The sequence below is a fragment of the Populus alba genome, chromosome 13 (assembly GCF_005239225.2).
Source record: "Populus alba chromosome 13, ASM523922v2, whole genome shotgun sequence".
Taxonomy (NCBI): domain Eukaryota; kingdom Viridiplantae; phylum Streptophyta; class Magnoliopsida; order Malpighiales; family Salicaceae; genus Populus; species Populus alba.
This window is the reverse complement of record NC_133296.1, coordinates 877,742-895,702: the sequence shown is the minus strand read 5'-3', so window position 1 is coordinate 895,702 and position 17,961 is coordinate 877,742. Positions and strand designations below refer to the sequence as shown.

At 34.3% G+C, this 17,961-nt stretch overlaps 4 protein-coding genes across 5 annotated transcripts; 1 reads left to right on the top strand and 3 right to left on the bottom strand.

Annotated features, from left to right (window-relative positions):
* Positions 1–879: 879 nt before the first annotated feature.
* Positions 880–3,040, bottom strand: LOC118060984 (bidirectional sugar transporter SWEET17). Its single transcript, XM_035074322.2, has 6 exons — positions 2,720–3,040; positions 2,575–2,611; positions 2,257–2,470; positions 1,982–2,143; positions 1,388–1,507; positions 880–1,233 (listed from the first exon to the last, which is right to left on the bottom strand). Exons 1-6 carry the CDS (start codon positions 2,751–2,753, stop codon positions 1,081–1,083), a joined length of 720 nt encoding a protein of 239 aa, XP_034930213.1. The 5' UTR covers positions 2,754–3,040; the 3' UTR covers positions 880–1,080.
* A 4,966-nt stretch (positions 3,041–8,006) lies between these two features.
* LOC118060983 (uncharacterized) lies at positions 8,007–8,848 on the bottom strand. Its single transcript, XM_035074321.2, has one exon. It carries the CDS (start codon positions 8,598–8,600, stop codon positions 8,115–8,117), a length of 486 nt encoding a protein of 161 aa, XP_034930212.1. The 5' UTR covers positions 8,601–8,848; the 3' UTR covers positions 8,007–8,114.
* Positions 8,849–9,662: 814 nt separating this feature from the next.
* Positions 9,663–10,698, bottom strand: LOC118060982 (fasciclin-like arabinogalactan protein 12). Its single transcript, XM_035074320.2, has one exon. The coding sequence runs from the start codon at positions 10,603–10,605 to the stop codon at positions 9,805–9,807; it is 801 nt and encodes a 266-aa protein (XP_034930211.1). The 5' UTR covers positions 10,606–10,698; the 3' UTR covers positions 9,663–9,804.
* A 2,318-nt stretch (positions 10,699–13,016) lies between these two features.
* Positions 13,017–16,997, top strand: LOC118060981 (uncharacterized). 2 transcript variants are annotated; one of them, XM_035074319.2, is made up of 5 exons: positions 13,017–13,305; positions 13,516–15,318; positions 15,410–15,711; positions 15,796–15,858; positions 16,234–16,997. In XM_035074319.2, the coding sequence occupies exons 2-5, from the start codon at positions 13,662–13,664 to the stop codon at positions 16,861–16,863; spliced, it is 2,652 nt and encodes an 883-aa protein (XP_034930210.1). In that variant the 5' UTR covers positions 13,017–13,305; positions 13,516–13,661; the 3' UTR covers positions 16,864–16,997. The 2 variants fall into 2 exon arrangements, with proteins under 2 accessions (XP_034930210.1, XP_034930209.1); XM_035074318.2 differs by having other exon boundaries at positions 13,017–15,318.
* The last annotated feature ends 964 nt before the right edge of the window (positions 16,998–17,961 follow it).

Sequence of the window (17,961 nt, the reverse complement as noted above, 5' to 3'; positions counted from 1 at the left end):
CAACCCATGAACACAATCATAATATGCTAAACCGGTCAATCATCTTTTTTTTTTTGGTTTCCCTACCTTCATTCTCTTCTTGATTGGGCCTTCATTAGACTCGGGTTTAGATGGAAATTGAGCCAACATTGAAGATGTTTTGGATAAATAGGGACTAAATTAAAAGAAAAGGGTTTGGACTCACGTTGGATGAAATTCGAGAATCAAGTGGTGATGAGTTCTTTTACATTCACTTCCATTATAAGTCCAGTGTGGCGCTTATTTCTCTTTTTGGTGGCGTTGACTATCAATTTTCCTTCTCTTTCTCTCTCTATAGCCTTTTGTTTTTACAAAAGACCCAAATAATATTAGGCAAAATCAAGCATGAGTCGGATGATATTTGTTTTGCACTCTTGAGAATCTCACGGGGAGTTTGTTGAAACAAACCATCAATATTAATTTTAAAATAAATAAACATAGAAAGATAAAATTTAAAAAAATTAAAAAAATACAACAATGTCAAAAGTCTTTCTTTTAGTTTTTTCTCTTCATAATTAAGAAAACTTTTGAAATTTTCTTTTATAAAATTAGCACAATAAATTTAAAAAATTAACGACTTGACACAAGTTCAATTTTTTTTTTACAAAATAGCACTGTAAATAACACAACATTGTCAAACTGTATCGTTTCTAACTCAACTAGTTGACTAATGCATAATGATCAATAGATTAATATTGAAATCTCTTGATCTAATTCTTTACCTAACCAGATTTAAAATTAAATTATATAAAAATTACTTTGACGTGATTCGGTCAGCTTAGCCGCTCAAAAGACAACCTACACGATTGCCAATAAAAATCTAATAATAAAATTGAGGAAAAAAAAAGAAAGAAGAGGAAATGAGAAAAAGAAAAGGAACTTCATTGTTCATACATGAAGAAATGAAACTCCACAAATCAGGCCAATTCTTTTGGCAGAGAAAGACAATCTTCCACTCTTTTTGTTTTTCTTTGATACATAAAATAAAAAAGGTAAATAAAATATCCGAGATATTTTTGATAAAAAAAACATTGTGCTCACATCACACCACCATCGACTTTTCTAGGAAACCAAATTGGAAGAGGGGATAAGGGGCTCATGTTTACTTCCGTCCTCCAAGTTATCAGATATTTCCTCGGAGGACTTCGGCTTCATGTATGTGACATATAAGATCAACTGCGCTGTCCCAAGAAGAAACCCAGTTCCATTTGGTATCTACATATGGTCCAAAACATGTTGCTGTCAGCCCTAATTAATATTCCATTAATAAAGACAGTAATGATGCTGTCAACCCTAATTAATATTCCATTAATAAAGACAGCAATGATGCTGTCAATTAAATGATGGCGGGGAGAAGATTCTAACTTACTCCAATAAAATAGTCTTCTGTAAGAAAGGCATACACAGTCCAGACTCCTCCATTTATGAAAAGAAAAAATGACAGCAAGAATGGCATGTACTCCACACTCTTCGTTGCTACCACTGTTTTCTGTACATTTCAAGCAGACCATACATTAATTTCACAATTATTGAACCCAACTTGACTATAACTAGAATCACATATTTAACATGTTGATTTTTAAAAAGTTCAAACTATATTGTTTAAGTATTTAAAAAGGACAAATTGTGTTTTGTTGATAGGTTTTCTCAGGATCAATTTTTAGAAATAACTTAATTGGTTAGATTTTAAGTTTGTTCATCAATAATCATGAGTTAAAGTTCTCTCAAGACCGCTGAATGTTTACATAATTATTAACTTTAAAGTCAAAGATATTAATTGAGAGACATACAAGTTAACTTGATCATTCATATTAATAATAATAATAATAAATTCATATCAACAAGTCTACGGATTGACCCATCAAGCATGATCAGGTTTGATGACAATGATTAAATCTTAATTAGTTGATTAATTCTAACACCGAAAAGGTGAGAACATGATAAGGGAGATTAATGATCTTACCATAGCTGAAAGAGGTGAACCATATGTGATCATACTGAAGACAACACAAAATATGCCAGAAATATCAATCCTTAATTGTCTATGTAACATCAACTGCATGAGCAAGAATGATACTGCAGGAAACACCAGATCCAGAACTCCAAACAGTATGGCTGTCCTAACCTAATGTTACACACAAAAACACGATGAAAAAGATCAAGAACACAGAGATATATTGATTTATTCTTGAACATTAACCTAATGGAACTGGCTTCACTCTTTAAATCGAAACTTACCCTCATTTTCTGAGTAGATGCAAACATCAGAAATATCACGATGAAGACAAGCTCAACCACAGCACCAAAACCATTAATGGTCGCAACAAGCACGCTGTTCGGTTTGATGATTCCATAGTAGACCCACTGGTATGCATTAAGTAACTTGCAAATGTAAGGGATGCTCTCAAACTCTTCAGTTGATCTGTTCCTTGCAATTCTCCAAAACGTTTTCCTGAAAGTTTATTCCACAAATCAATATTTCATTGGAAAACTTACATTACAAAACAACAATCTTGATTTTTCACACACACGCGCGCGTGCACGATCAGCTCTTACGCTGGAGAGAGGTAAACTAGACCAGTGGTGATGTTTCCTGTAAACACAATAAAGAAGAAGGTCAAAGTTCATGAGTTTTTCTTTGCATAAATCTAAAACTACAAGAAGATATTCAAGCTCAAAATAGCGATCACCACAACTTTACCTAGAATCCCAAAAAGGGTAATTATGCTAAACATGGTGCAGAAAGTTTCGATAAGTGTATCTCTTTGTGGTTTGAACTTTGAAGAGTAGATAGATAGCTTGAGCTAGCCTTCAATCATCATTCATGGATGCTCGAGAACTTTACAAATTTATCCTCCAACTCCAAGGAATAAGAAATGGGTACTTCAGAAAATTCACACAATTAGATATACCTTCAAGCTCAGTACATATCAATACAATTCATAAACTCCAAATGGGTATTTCATTGAGATTGACCCGACCACATTGATGATGCTCCTTTTCTTTTGACTGGTCCTTGAAAAGGAAGGGACACCTAGTTGCAGGGGATGTGGATCTAATGGTTGCCACATCGTTTAAGGTCGTTTTTTTTATACTTATTTTTGTGTTTGCGGTATAAAAAACATATTAAAATATTTAGTAATAGTAAAAATTGCATTTTATATTATAGAACTATTAAAAAATTAAGTTTGAAATGTAGTTTTCGTGAATCAATTTTTATATGTTTTTTTAATTGATTTTTATAAAATACTGTTTATTTTTGTATTTCAAAAACACTTTTAGAAAAATTTAAAATAAAAATACATTATTTTAATACATTTCTAAGTAAAAAATACTTTGAAAAACAACCGCAACTACACAACTACCAAATATTTTATACATATATTTTGCTACATATAAATTTTATCCATAATTTTTACCAAACAAGTATCTAAACTCAATTAACCTCAACTAATTGTATTTTTTAAAAATTTATTTTTTTAAAACCACAACCACAAAAACTACTTTCAAAACAAACATGCTTTTATAAGTTGTTCAAACAAAACGATGCCGTCTAAGGAGTAAACGATGTCATATGGCTCAGAATTTGAAGAAATTAGTGGTGTCTTGAATATTGTATATTCAAGGTACATGACAGTAAATGAAAATCGATTCGGTAGACAGCGGCAAACGAGGCAACGATTTTGTTTTATTTTTTGTATGTTGCCAGCTTATATTATTGAAGTAGGTGGAGATGCTCTGACTGAAAAAAAATAAAAACAAATATCACATCCTAGTTATATGGTCCATGCACATATTTAAGAAGATCGATGCGGGCATAGCATAATTTTAAAAGACTGAGTTTGTTTTTTAGTTTTGTCTTGAAAAAAATATTGATTAATATATTTTTACTTTTTTTTTTTATGATTTTAATATGCAATATTTTTAATAAATATCCTACACGCATTAATAGTGCCTCTATGCATGTTTTTTTTTTTTAGTTTAATGTGGGTGTCCGGGCCAGCTTGCGCGTACCTCGACTAATCTCACGGGCTCTAAAGTTAACGACCATATAAGCCTCTAGTGACCATCATATGAGCAACTTAAGGCTCGAACCTGAGACCACAGAGGAAGCAAACCTCTTGGTCCCAAACTCTTACCACTGGGCCACCACCTAGATAGTTTTTTTTTATGCATGTTTGATACTACGATACATGATATTTTTTTAAAAATATTTTTTATTAAAAAATATTATAATGATTTTTTATTATATTAAATATACTTCTAAAACGGAAAAAAAAAAAACCACTGGCGGAATACAATGCCACACAACTTAGTAATGGAAGAATTTGTGTTTTCTTTTTCCTTGTTATGAGCTACATTATATGATTTTCTTCTGTATTCAATTATGATTTCATGGATATGTTTGTTTGCAATTCCCAGTGAATGATCAAATGGGGCCATTTGAACGCGGAAGGTCTCTTTCGAGATAAACAGTAGTGCATGTCTCCCATTACCTTTATTAATCTGGTTGGATTGGAACGATTCAAAATTAAATGCGTTGAACTGTATCCAGTAAAAAAAAATTAAATTTTATTTTTTTTATTTTCAATTGTGTTTTATTAATGATAATATTATTTATAGAATTTGATCGCAAAATTTAATTTTTTTCCTGACTATATTTTACTTGATGTTGTTGCATGTTTAAGAAATCAAGGAAATTGTAGTCCTTGTCGAATATATTTTATACGTGATGGAATTGTAGATAATTTAATTGAATAATAAAAAATATTTTATATAAATTTTTATTTATTTCACGATGTAATAGCAATAGTTAAATGTATAATATTTAAATTAAAAACCATTAATATATATATATATATTAAATTATTTTATAACTTTATTTTAAAAAACATTCTTAACCAAACATGTTAAACTACTTTTTATTCCATCTTAATTTCAAATATAATTTATATATAAATACAGAACCAACTTCAAGGTAGTTTTTTAGAAAACAAATGGTTCAAAAGCTACGGCTATGTATATAACTGTATCAATTTTCAGAAAGTCTGTAACAGGGCCTTCATGGCAAGAGTTGCTGTGGGCACAGGATTATTTTGGTCCCGTTGAGGCTAGAAACTTGCAAAGAATGCTTCAACTGTCTGACTCACATCGGAAAGAAACATCAAGGAGAGGAATGGAACCCATGTCTCCGAAGGGAATTTGGTGCACATTGATTTTGAAATTTCACGCTAAACAAGCAACACACTGGAGATGAAAACGATGCCTGGAAAGCTGTTCTTATTGCTCATGATCTGCCGGTATATTTTTAATGCTTCATGGTTTTGCCCTGAACCTTATTCCCCAAACCAGTTTGCCAGCTACTTGGACATCTCCGATCAGTGCAAGTCGCTTTCTACCAAACCATCAATCAGCCTTGGCAATTGGCATCGTAGAAAAATTGTGGATGCTGCTTTTCTTCAGCACGCTGAGGAGAACTATTTGACTAGGAAATCTTCCATTTCACATGTTCACCAAATTCGTCTGTCCCCTTCTTCTGATACAGCCTTTAATTCATGGTGGTCAGGCTACTGGGCTATAGTTGTTCCGAATCTCTCAGAGGTTCAGGGCAAACTTGTTTCCAGATTTCGAGTGCTCCCAAACAGACCTATAAGAGACGAGCTGGGTACTACCGCAACAATTGCAGAGAGATAGCTTATTGTTTTACTCCCTTTTCCACCATTCAAGCATTAATATTTTTGATCGTTTATCAACAGACCGATATATGAAGCGCAGAAGGAGAAGCGTTTCTGTTGACGTGGAAGGATATGCATCAGAAGAAGAGGAGGAGGAAGTGGAAGAAGCAGAGCAAGGTCGTGAAAGAGAAGCAGAGGAGGAGGAGGACAAAAAATGGTAGCTGTAGAACAAGAAGAAGGCACTGAAAACTTGGAAAAAGGATCAACCTCGTAAATCTGTTACATGTGAGGCAATCGCTGTATTCAACTCGCCCTTTAACTCCATTTACTAACTCGGAAGCTGAGTTTTAAATTCTTATTGCCTTGACTGAATGGTGCAATCATGGAAGAGGTATCCATCCTTTGAAACTTCCTTTTAACACGCACGACATTGAAGTTTAATTTTCTGTTGCTTTTTTCCTTCAAAATATGTGAATCATTTTCTCACAGAGCTAGGACACAAGGACCTCCTGGACTCTTACAAAGAGACTACAGAAAACTAAAATCTAATGAACTGCAAAGGAAATTTATTCCATCTGTTAAATAGATCGTACAAGTATCTCTAGCTCTAAAAAATATAGGTCTTTATCAGCATGTCTTCCATTTGATCATTTCATAAAAGAATCATTCGTGGAAATTCCCAACACATTGTTAGTTGCATGCAATAAGTTATTTCTTTCGTCACATGCATGATAAATGTATGATCATCCTGGTAATCTAATGAGAACAAAATGGAACGATGTCCTTTGCAGATTCATTTTAGCCCAAGATAATTGATATCTGCGGTCCTCATACTTTTCTTAACATCCTACGACCTATTGTTCGTAAATATTCCTGATGGTGTGACACAGTGACAGGGTATTTTGTTCTGCTTTAAAATCTAGTTCTGACGAAGTAGTTCTTTTGCAGGATGCCGTTAAAGAAAGGGGCACCACAAGAGCAGTTCCTACAGATGTTGAACAGTGCAGAAAGACACTGAAAAGATATTCTGATATGTCTGTAGAGTCTATTTTCAAGGATAATGAATAGAGTAACATGGAGAAAGCTGTTGGCACTCTTTATTATATTTCAAGGGATGCCTTAGAGGCCCCAGTTCTAAGAGATCTGAGGAAATAACTTGTTAGTCTCCAGGATAAGATCCATTCTCTCACGGATTCCATAAATTCTGCTAATGCTGAACTAGATCCTCTTTGCAGACAAAATCCTGACTTCACAGCAATGTTCAGCCAGGAGAAATTAAATTTACAAGATGAAGAATCGAATCTTTCAGAGTTCAGTTGCGAAGAAAGAAGTCTCAAAACGGTGATTGAAACACTAACTGCAAAGCAAGAATCGGCTGTTTTTAAGATTACTTCGAGTGAAAAGAATGCTGACAAGACAAAGCAGAAAATGAGAGGGATGAAGAACACAGATGGAAAAGTCAAGAAGGATGAGCACATTTGTTTCCAATGGCAGAAAGAGATGCGTGTCAAGTGAAAGCAACTTCCATGAATGCCAAGAGGGTGAATACAAGTGAAACCTTTCATTTCCCTTTTCCTAAGACTTGTAATGTGAGCTTATTACAGTACCTGGCTTTTGAACAATCAATGAACTTCAGGTAATCTATATGCTGTTGCTGTAGCATTGCAGGGACAGTAGATTAAACTGAAATCAACATTGAAAAGAATATATATATGGTGGACAGGCAATCTTTCATTTGTTGGCTAGTTAAACTGGCACTTTCAGTTTCATATGATTCTTGTAGATAGATTTTTCGATATGTTCTTTCATCCTCTGTTTTGCTTGCACCTCCGTTTTCTGCCTTCTTGATTCTTTGCTAAATGAAACTTTCATGGAGAAACAAGAGATCTCTCGTATCTGGTTTTTAGATATCGTTTGTTATTAAAATAGTTTCTGCTTTTTACTTAATTATATAAAAAAATAACTTTTATTAAGCTTTACATATAATTACATTTTATACATAATTGAGTTTTTTTATTTATATAAACTCATCGTAATTATAATAAAATTTATTTTTTTAAATAATAACTAAAAATATTTTTTTAAATCTCACGTTACTTTTTAAAAATATTTTTAATTAAAAATACATTTAAAAATGTTTTTATTTTATTTTAATACATTAAAATCATTTAAAAACAGATAATAAATATTAATTAATATTTATTTAACAATTTTCCATGAAAAACACTTTAAGAAAAAAAAGAAGTGTAAAAGAAATAAACATTAATCCTTAATAAAACAAATTAAGAATTAATCAACACATGCAAAAGCTAATTAAGGAAAATTAAAAAACAGTACCCATTGATTAATATTTCACATAATTAGTTATTTATCTTATAACAACATCCTTACATTTCTCAAAATTAACAAAACAGTACATCCTTAATTATCAATTACCAGACGAGGGTCGACCTCAACCCTAGCGACACCATGCCTTCCTTCAACGGCCTTAGCCACCTCAATTTCTCCAACAACCAAACCAGCCACATCCTTCTCTTCACCCTTCACAATCTTCTCTTCCACCACCTCATCTACATAGTTGGGATCCTTCTCATCGATAGCGGGCGGCGCTGCAGCTTCCAGCTCCATCTCCGCCTCATCATACGGTCCTTCCCATGTGAATTTCCCTCCGTGGCCTGACTTGGGTGGTGGCCTGCCTATCCCACCTTTCCCATCTACAGGGTGCCTTTCCATGCGCATCACCCCTTTGTCCATCAGTTTCTTCTCCACGTACTTAATGGTGTCTATGTTGTGTGTCTTCAGCTCGGCTTTCTCCACCTTTTTCTTTCCTTCATCCCGGCTCACTGTCTTAATCACCACCGTGTCCTTCTTGTCGTCAATGGCCTTCATCTTGCTTGCTGTGTGCATGGTGTTTCTGGTTCTCGATGAAGGGTTGAAGTTGATTGGTCTTCTTATATAGAGAAGGGTTAATTTCCTCTTGGGATTCTAGAAGGAGCTAGAAAGATGATGAATGTCTAAATGGTTCAAGGAGGAGCTAGAAGGTTCAAGCACTTGGTGTTCTGCTTCTGTTGCCATGTGTTGTTGTGTCAGTCTTTCTTCTGGGCAAACCACATTATTAGTCCCCCAACTTTGTATAGTTTTTTGATTCAGTCCTCCAATTACTGATTTTTTTTGTTACATTTTTTTTCCTATTAGTGAAATGTGGAGTACATTATTATTAATATGATATGTAATCTTGATTGGAAAGTTATAAATATGTTTTGTGAGCTAATCTGTGCAAAGTTTCTCTAAATTTAAAGTTTTTTTAATGGACACTCTCCGAAATATTTTTTAAGAAAAATTTAACCTTCGAAATATAGGGTGTTTTGATTGATATTTTTTTTTATTCTATTCTATTTTTTTCCATTAAATAAAATTATGTGAGTTGAATATGTTTTCTTGTAAAATATCAAAGTATTATAAAACAAATTGTGATAAAAACATAATATACAATGTCGAAAAATCATAATCAAATTAGCCATCGGTAATTTATATTCTTTAATGATTCTTTTTTTCTTTAAAAAAGCATGTGATTTACATATAATATTTAATGATTATATTGGATAGAATATAATATAAAAGATGTCAATTAAAATACATTATTGTTCAAGGGTTGAAATAAAAGATAAAATAAAATTATCAAGGGTTAATTTGATGTTATGCTGTGACTGATGTGTGAATATATGTGTGGATGTTGATTTATGTACTTGAAGATGTTACTATTTACCTAGATTTACTTCCTTTTCATGTTTTATTTTTAAATATTATTATAAATATAGATATATTAATTTGATTTTTTTTTACTTTCTTTAATATTTATAAAATATATTTTTTTAAAAATAAATCCAGTTAAAAATATCGCATTACTAAAATTTTAAAATAAACAAGAGAAATTAAATAAAATCTTAAAGCTCAATTTTAATCATAAACTCAAAGCATAATTAAAAACTGGATTCAAGATAAAATCGGAATTATTCAACAGATTCAATATATACAGCTCAGAGAAATAAAACATCAAAACCAGACCCAACCCCAACAAGTATCATCTCATCAAGATTCAAAACCTTTTACATTACAGAGCAAACATTGCTGCAGCAACTATGCCAACTGATCCCACCACTTGATTTTGTGTGAACATAAGTGCACCAGATATATCCACAGGAGCCACGGGACTCTCCACGGTTGCTGCAGGAACTGCCTTTGTAGGCTTTTCCGGTGCAGGTGCCACCGGTGCTGGAGCTGGAGCCTTTGAAGCAAAAATGTCCTTAGGAAGTAGCACCTTCTCAATCTTATAAATGGCTAGCTGGTTGTCAGTGTATACCGTGCCGGATAAACTGGTATTGGTAAGTCCTGTGGTTATGTTCACTGAGTTTGGATAACTTGTAACATTAAGTGGTAACCTATTACCTGTTCCAGCCCATGTTCCGAGAGGGTTACTCACGGTCTGGAACTGGGAGGTCGATAAGAAAGTAGGAACTACATGGAACTTCACCAACTCAGACTTGTCTCCATCACTTAGAGTGTTGAGAGTTCCTGATTTGAGTTCCGAAAATGCGCTATCAGTTGGTGCAAAGATGGTCACACCAGAGCTTGAATCATTAAGTGCAGAGAATAAGTGGTTTTCCTCTTGGGTGGATCTCAAAAGGCGAATAAAGATCGTGAAATGGCCAGCCTTCTCAAGGATCTTGGTGACGTTTGTGATGCCGTGTGGTTGAGCTGCCTGTGTCGGGGTTGCAGCTGGAGGTTGTGCTACAACCACAGCTGGTGCCTGTGCTGGGGTTGCAGCTGGTGACGTCTGAGCAAAGGTAGTGGTACAATGGAGGAAAAGAAGGAAAAATGAAAAGGAGAAGAGTGAGGAGTACTGTTGCTTCATCTTTATATAATTCTCTGATATCTTGAAACAATACTAAAATACCAATGCAAATTAAGCTCGATCGATCGTTGAAGTGTTGATGTGTGTAAGGAAGGGACAGAGTGAGGTTTTTATAGTGGTGGGAAGAGGATCAAGTTAGGTTTAATGTACAATTTTAGCTACAAACTAGGTTATCATGTAGCACCTTATCTTACTTCAAAAGCTGGAGGGTACTGTCAATGGAGAGGGAAATTTAACAAAGCTGCAGCAATTAACTAGTTTGCTTGCAAAAGCAGGAAGAGATTTCAAGTGGGTGTGACAGCAAATGAAGATGTCAATGATTTTCAAAATTATAGCTCTCAGCATCAACAGGAAGAATAGTTTTATGATTGATAGAGCCTTCAGAGACATGGTAGCTGAAGATAGTGCAACATTCACTTGCATTTCTGGTAAATATCATATTATTTTTTAATTAAAAAAAATGATGTTATGGTGTTGAAAGTATTTTTTTTTAAAAAAAAAATTTATGACTTGGATTATAACTCTAATTGGTAAAATAAATGGATTTTATTTTAATTAAATAAAAAATAAAAAATTATAGTAAACGAACAAAAAAAAGCGACCACACGATAAATTAAATAAGAAAAATCTTTTTTTTCAAGAGCAAAATAGTAATATTTTTCAATTTTTAATGAATTAAATATAAAATGATATAATATAATAAAAAAATAATTAACATGAGTTACCTGGGTTAGTAGAATGAATATGCAACTTAGCTAGACAATAAAAAACAAATAGTCTCGTGTTACCCAGTTAAACCCGAGTTAATAATTAAAAAAAAATAATAATTATAAAGCTAATATTTTTTTAAAAAAGTAATATTAAATTGGACCAATAAACTGTCACGTTTAATAACTCTAAAGACTATATGGTACTTTAATCTAGTTCAGTGCATTTGCACTTGATGTTATTTTCAAAACGTTTTAAGTTTGATTTTTCATCAGTTAAGTTGCCTACATAACTGAATTTGTAAGCCCTCCAACTTTCTAATTTTCCTAATTTGAGTCCAAATCATTTTAATTTTGAAAATCTTGATTGAATTTATGTAATTTTAGTATTCTAAGTTGACAAGTCCTATAATGCACAAATGGTGGATTTGGTACAATATTCTTGCTCTTTGTTATCTAAGATGTGCTAGCTTGTTAAATATTTTTATTGCACTTAATAATTAAAAATATATATGAGCATGATTGAACAATTATAGCATGCAAACATCAATTACAAATTAGTATTTTTTTTTTTATGTATAATGATAATAAATATTTTTAAAGCAGTTTGTGAGTCAATTAAGATTTTTTTTTTCAAGAAATATTAAGAATATACCTTTCATATCTCTATAATGCATTTTAATATATACATATAAGTTAAATATTAGTTTTTTCTAGATGATTTATCCGATCTTATCGCATCTTATATATAGAAACCGTCAGCATTTTGACATGTACACAAAACCTTTCTGCACTAATCTTGATTTGTCAACGGAATAAAATGAGCTGGAAAGCTCGATAATATATATATATATATATATATATATTAAAAAATATATAAAAAATTTTTAATTAAAATATTTTGTAACCATTTGTCTTGATATTGAATTAGCGTAGAGATACTCGTATAAAAATTAGGGAAGTTTATTAATATAGTTGGATTAAGTTTGAGTTATAATTATATTTAATTTAATTTTTTATATTTTACAAATTATAAATCAGATATATTTAATTTTTTTTATTTGAGTAAATTGAATATAATAAGGTTGGCTATTTTTTTTTTTATGAATATTATAGATATTTACAAGTTAGCTTTATATTGCTATTTTTTAAATGTGTTATGACATTTTTAAATTAAATCTAATTTATATACCTTTTACCATTATTAAATTTTAATTACCTCCTTTTACCTCAACAATGTTGAGACAAGTCTCCTTTTTTTTTTCTTTACTTAACAAAGAAGTCTACTTTTTTTACTTTTTTTTTACTTAACAAAGAAGTCTACTAACAAAACCTTTGAAACCAAATCAGAATTTTAAAATTTGATTAAATCAACTCAATATATATATATATAGTTGATTTAATCAAATTTTAAAATTCTGACTGTCACACCTGGCCAATAATATTTAATTTTTAGTTTATTTATTTATTATTATCTGTATTATATATATTATTTGATTTTGATGGATTAAATAGAGTTAAAAAAATACAAGTATTACATATAGTAAACTTTTTTAAAACACCTCTAATGAAACTTTTTTACTTCCAAAAATAAGTGGGAAGGAAATCTAAGAACAAAGTGCCCGTTTGTCTACATATTAATTTTAAGTTTCAAACTGTATTTTAAAAAAATTCGAGAACAGACGTAGCGTAAGAATGGGGACATCAAACTCAAAACACCATAAGAAAGTTCAAAGAAATTATCTTGGCATGTCCTAGTCCAAGGGCTTCCTCGACTTGGTAAAAAAAGTGGAGTCTTTCTCCACTCCCAACGATTACTCTCTCTACTTAATAGGGTCTGTAAAATCTAAACCCCAACCCCTAGCAAGTCTCCCCTTCTTCTTCACTTCTATACTCTACTTTAATGCAAGAAGTGCCCTCTAATGCGGCACTACATTTGCCTATACCTGTGTTTCTCCTTCATCTAGCTGACCAGCCATCTCCACTATTCCAGGTCAAGAATCTTCTCTCTTCCTTTTCTTTAATGATTATCACACAGGTTTATAGATTACTGATTTCCCATATTAATTTGCTATAAGTTTGGTTCACTTAAGAACTTGAGATATTGAAGTGGGAATCTCCTTTTCTTCTTAGAAAATAAGAATTGGAATCATAGATGAAATGGGGATTTTGTTTTGGTAACACCAATTATTTATTACAGCAGCCTTGATTTCATGTAAATTAAATGCCAGTTTGGACTGGATCGGAATCAGAATAGTGTTAGTAACTCCAAGTGAAGCGTATTTTGATGTGATTTTAGCGGATTCTTTTCTTGCCGTACAAAGGGGGGAAAAGGGTGCGAACTGAATTATGGTTAATAATTCAAAGATTTCAAGGATTTGTACGGTACCTAGCCTAGTAGGTGATTGCGGTGAAATTCAGGAATTGGCCCTGGTTTCAGGTGCTGCTAATCTTGAGGTTCAGCAGGCTTATGAAGCACATGACACAGCAACTTCATTGAGTTCGGGTTCGGGTTCGGGTTCGGCTCGGTGTTACAAGCTTGGTCCGTGTTTTGATTTGCCATCATCTGTTGAAGAAGATAACAAACCTGTGGCTGCAAGGTTGTCTAAATATTACCCTTCCGAGAAAGCCAAAATTCTGGTGCAGAATTTCTCAAGTTTGGTTTCGTGGCATAGTTGGTGCAAAAATTCCAGCCCAATTGTTGGATGGCATCTACCAGATGAAACTTACTGTAATTGGGTTAAGAAGTTGGAAAAGAGACTTGAACAGAAATGGCGTGACCTCCGAATTTATGAAGCGATTATGCTGTCCACACGTCTCATTTCCTTTGACAGTCCTCTCATGTCTGCACTCATGTGTTTTTGGGACAAAAGTTGCAATGCTTTCCTCCTCCCTGAAGGTCTGATGGGCATAACAATGGAGGATGTGGTCGCAATCACCAGTTGTTCCCCAGTTGGCATTGAGTTATCTACATTAGGGACTGACCCGCCAGATGTAAAGAACACTTATCTAGGGATTGGTGTATCTAGTTACGGCAATTTTGTGACTAGAGCTATGGCGCTCAGAGATAAAGAACAAGAGGAAATGGCTTTCTACTTGTACTGGATATGCAAGTTTGTTGTTTGCAATCGCTCAGTCATGGTTCTGAAGGGCTTTCAATGTGTGGCCGAGACCATCTTTCATGCAAAGGGTCCAATAGCGCTTGCCCCCTTCTTACTTGGCCTTGCCTATAATTGCCTAGGCAACATTCTCAGATCAGATTTCAGTGAACATGTGAGTGGGCCTCTATGGCTGGTGGTGCTGTGGGCGCAGGCTTATTTTAATCCTATTGCAGCTAGTAGTATTTCTACACATCTTCAAAACCCAAGGCAACAAAAATTTAATAGCATATACTCATATGGGGATTACATAATTTACAGCCAGGTTCATAGCGAGAAAACTTTCGGGGAATGTTTCAACTATTTGACTGACAACAAAAGGAAACGCCAAGGAGAGGAATGGAACCCATTTCTTAAAAGGGAATTTGGTGCTGACTGGTTCCGTACTTTCACGCTTCATCAGAAACACACTAGAGATGAAAAGGATGCCTGGAAAGCAGTTCTCATTGCTCGAGATTTGCCAGCATATTTTAGCCCTCCTTCATTTTTCCTTGAACCTTACTCCCCGAATCAGTTTGCTAGGCAACTTGGACACCTCCAATCAGTTCCTGTCCCTTTCTACCAAACTATCAACCAGCCTTGGCATTCTAGGAACACTGTGGCTGCTCATGTTCTTAAGCATGCAGAGAAGGACTATTTCATCAGAAAGTCTGCAATGTCACAGGTAAATCAGATTCATTGGTTCCCATCTTCAGATCATGCCTTTGATTTTTGGTGGTTATGGTGCTGGGCAAATGTTGCTTCATATGTCTCTGAGGCAAAGAAACATTTTGTTTCCAAGTTTGGAAATGGTCCCAGGAAGATGCATAAGAAACGCCGTGCAACACGTACTCAGAAGTTGCAAAGAGGTATCTTACAGCTCCCCTCCCCTCTTTTCAAGTACATTTTAGAGTTCTGTTACTCAACTGTTACTGTTGGTATGATAATTTATGTGGACAGCTCCAAAGCGTAGGGCAAGAATGGTTTCAGCTCTTTTAGAACCATCCCCCGGAGGAAGAGGTGGAGGAAAAGTAGAAGTGGAAGTAGAAGTAGAAGAGGAAGAATCGTCATCGTCGTCATCAGAAGATCTGCCTTCTAATAAAGAAGGAAAAGGAAAAGAAGTAGAAGATGGTGAAGAATCATCATCATCAAAAGATGATGATGAAGAAGAAGAAGAAGAAGAAGAAGAAGAAGAAGACGATGATGATGATGTTGATCTGCCTTTGACAAAGTTGCGACATCAGAAGCCCTCTGCTGATGAAGTAAACATTTCTTTCAACTTAGCCATTTAAGTCCATGATGAAGTGATTTGGAAACTGAACTTGAATTTTATTTTGCCTTGATAGAATGACATGACATTAGAAGAGTATCCATCCTCTGAAGATCCTGTAAACAATGAGCATGATCAGGTATTCTTTATTTTTTTCAAAAGAATGAATAAAAGAAACAGCATAAGCTTTGGAGAACAATTTGAGATACATACTATCTTGAATATTAACTGAGAAAGCCTTAGCTTTCCATCGTAGGCAGCACTTCACTATGTAGCAATTTGTTCAGCAAGATCATCTGGTGCCTGACCACCGTTGAAATTGAATTCTATCTGTTATTTCTTTCCATCTGCACCTAATAAATGTAAGGGCACCATGGTGATCAAAGACAAACGGATGGGCATTTTCTACTCCTGATTCATTTGTGGCCCAAGATTATCCAGAACTCATAGTCCCTACTGTCTTGATCCAAAGCACTTTGCTTTACTGTTGGAATCTTATGTATTTCTTTTGCAGGATGCCATTGGAGAAGGTGACTTCACTCCTCAACAGAACCATGGCCCAGCTGTGAATGTTGAACTACAGAGAAAGAAGCTTAAACAATACATGGACATGTCAATAGAGTCCATCTACGAAACTGATCAATTGAACAACATGGAGAGAACTGTTGACGCAATCTATCATCATTCAGGTGATGCGTTAGAGACCCCCATTCTAGGAGATCTAAGGAAACAACTGACTGGCCTCAAAAATAAGATCCCATCTCTCTTGTCTTCAATAAAATCTGCCGAATCTGATTGCGAGTCTCTTCACAAACAAAATCCTGATCTGCCAGCTAAGCTAAACCAAGAGAAACTGGCATTACAAGCTGACGAATCACGTCTTTCAGAGCTCACAAGTGAAGAAGCTATACTGGAACTGGAAATCCAAAAACTAATGGCAAAGAAAGAATCAGTTCTTTCTCAGAAAACCTCAGCAGCTGAGAGGTCTGAGAGGAGAAAGCAGAAAATGGAAGAGCTCAAGAACATAGAGGAAAGCATCAAGAAGGCAGAGTACAGCTGTTTCCAAAAGAGAAATGAAATGAGTAAAGTAAATGCAACCATTAACGCGACTTTGATGGACGCCAAAAGGGTTTTGTTCAAATGATTTATTTTTTCTTTTCGTTTAGCAAATACATGTAATTGTGAACCTTGTAGTACTTCTTGCCTTCTGATCAAACAAAACAACATTCAACGCTATATTTCTCAAATTGGAATGACATGTAATGTAGGTTTTTACTTGCCCTTTTGCTTCTCTACTTTTCTCTCTCTTGATATTTGTTTTATTCATGTGCTTTTTGTTTTTTCGTTTTTTCAGCATCTTTGGTAATAGTAATTGGTGTGCTGTTTTGATCACATTATTCTTGAGAATGCTAGTTGTTCCATGCCAGGATCATAAACAAACTTATTAAACATGGTCAATCCAATATGATGTCGTTCTAATCCCATTTCTTCAGAAGCAGAGATCAGGTAATGAGGAGGAGGAGAAAGAAAAGGAAGGAGACTGTCCTCTAATGGAACCACCTTTTGATGGACAGGCTTTTGGTAGTTTACAATTTACATGTACTGCTTAAGAATTTGCGTTCTTATGCGAAGGTTGCTGGATTTCAATGGAGAACCAGAACTTCAAGGAAGGATAAGAATGGTTAATATGCGATGTCCGCGTAGCATGTAGTAAAGAGGGCACTGCCAAGTCTCGGGGAAAAAGGTCAAATTCTCGGAGGTGGGGATTACTTCTAGCTTGCACAAGGATGATTGTGGAGGATCAAATTTTTTTTTTGCAACACTGTCATGAGATTGCTCTGAATGCTACCCCATTCCTTGAGCGACAGCATCTATCAACGTCAAATGATGGGTCGGGTGTGGAGGAGGAGGAGGATTGTGGCCACTCATCTTTGCCTAATGGAACTGAAATCCTTTAACACAATCACCGTATGATGGGCAGGTTTTTCGTAGTTTGCAAGCACTGGTGCCGCATCTGAAATCTTATGCGAAGACTGTTGGGTTTCAATGGAGAACCAGAACTTCAAGAAAGGATAAGAACAAGGGTGGAATATGTACTGTCAGCATGGTATGTAGTAAAGAGGGAGCCAACAAGTCAAGAGGAAAGAAAAACAAATTACGTAGGCCATCACTGAAGGAGGGATGTAATGTTTCAGTAACTTCTTCCTTGAAAAAGGATGGTTGGTGGAAGATTAACAAAATT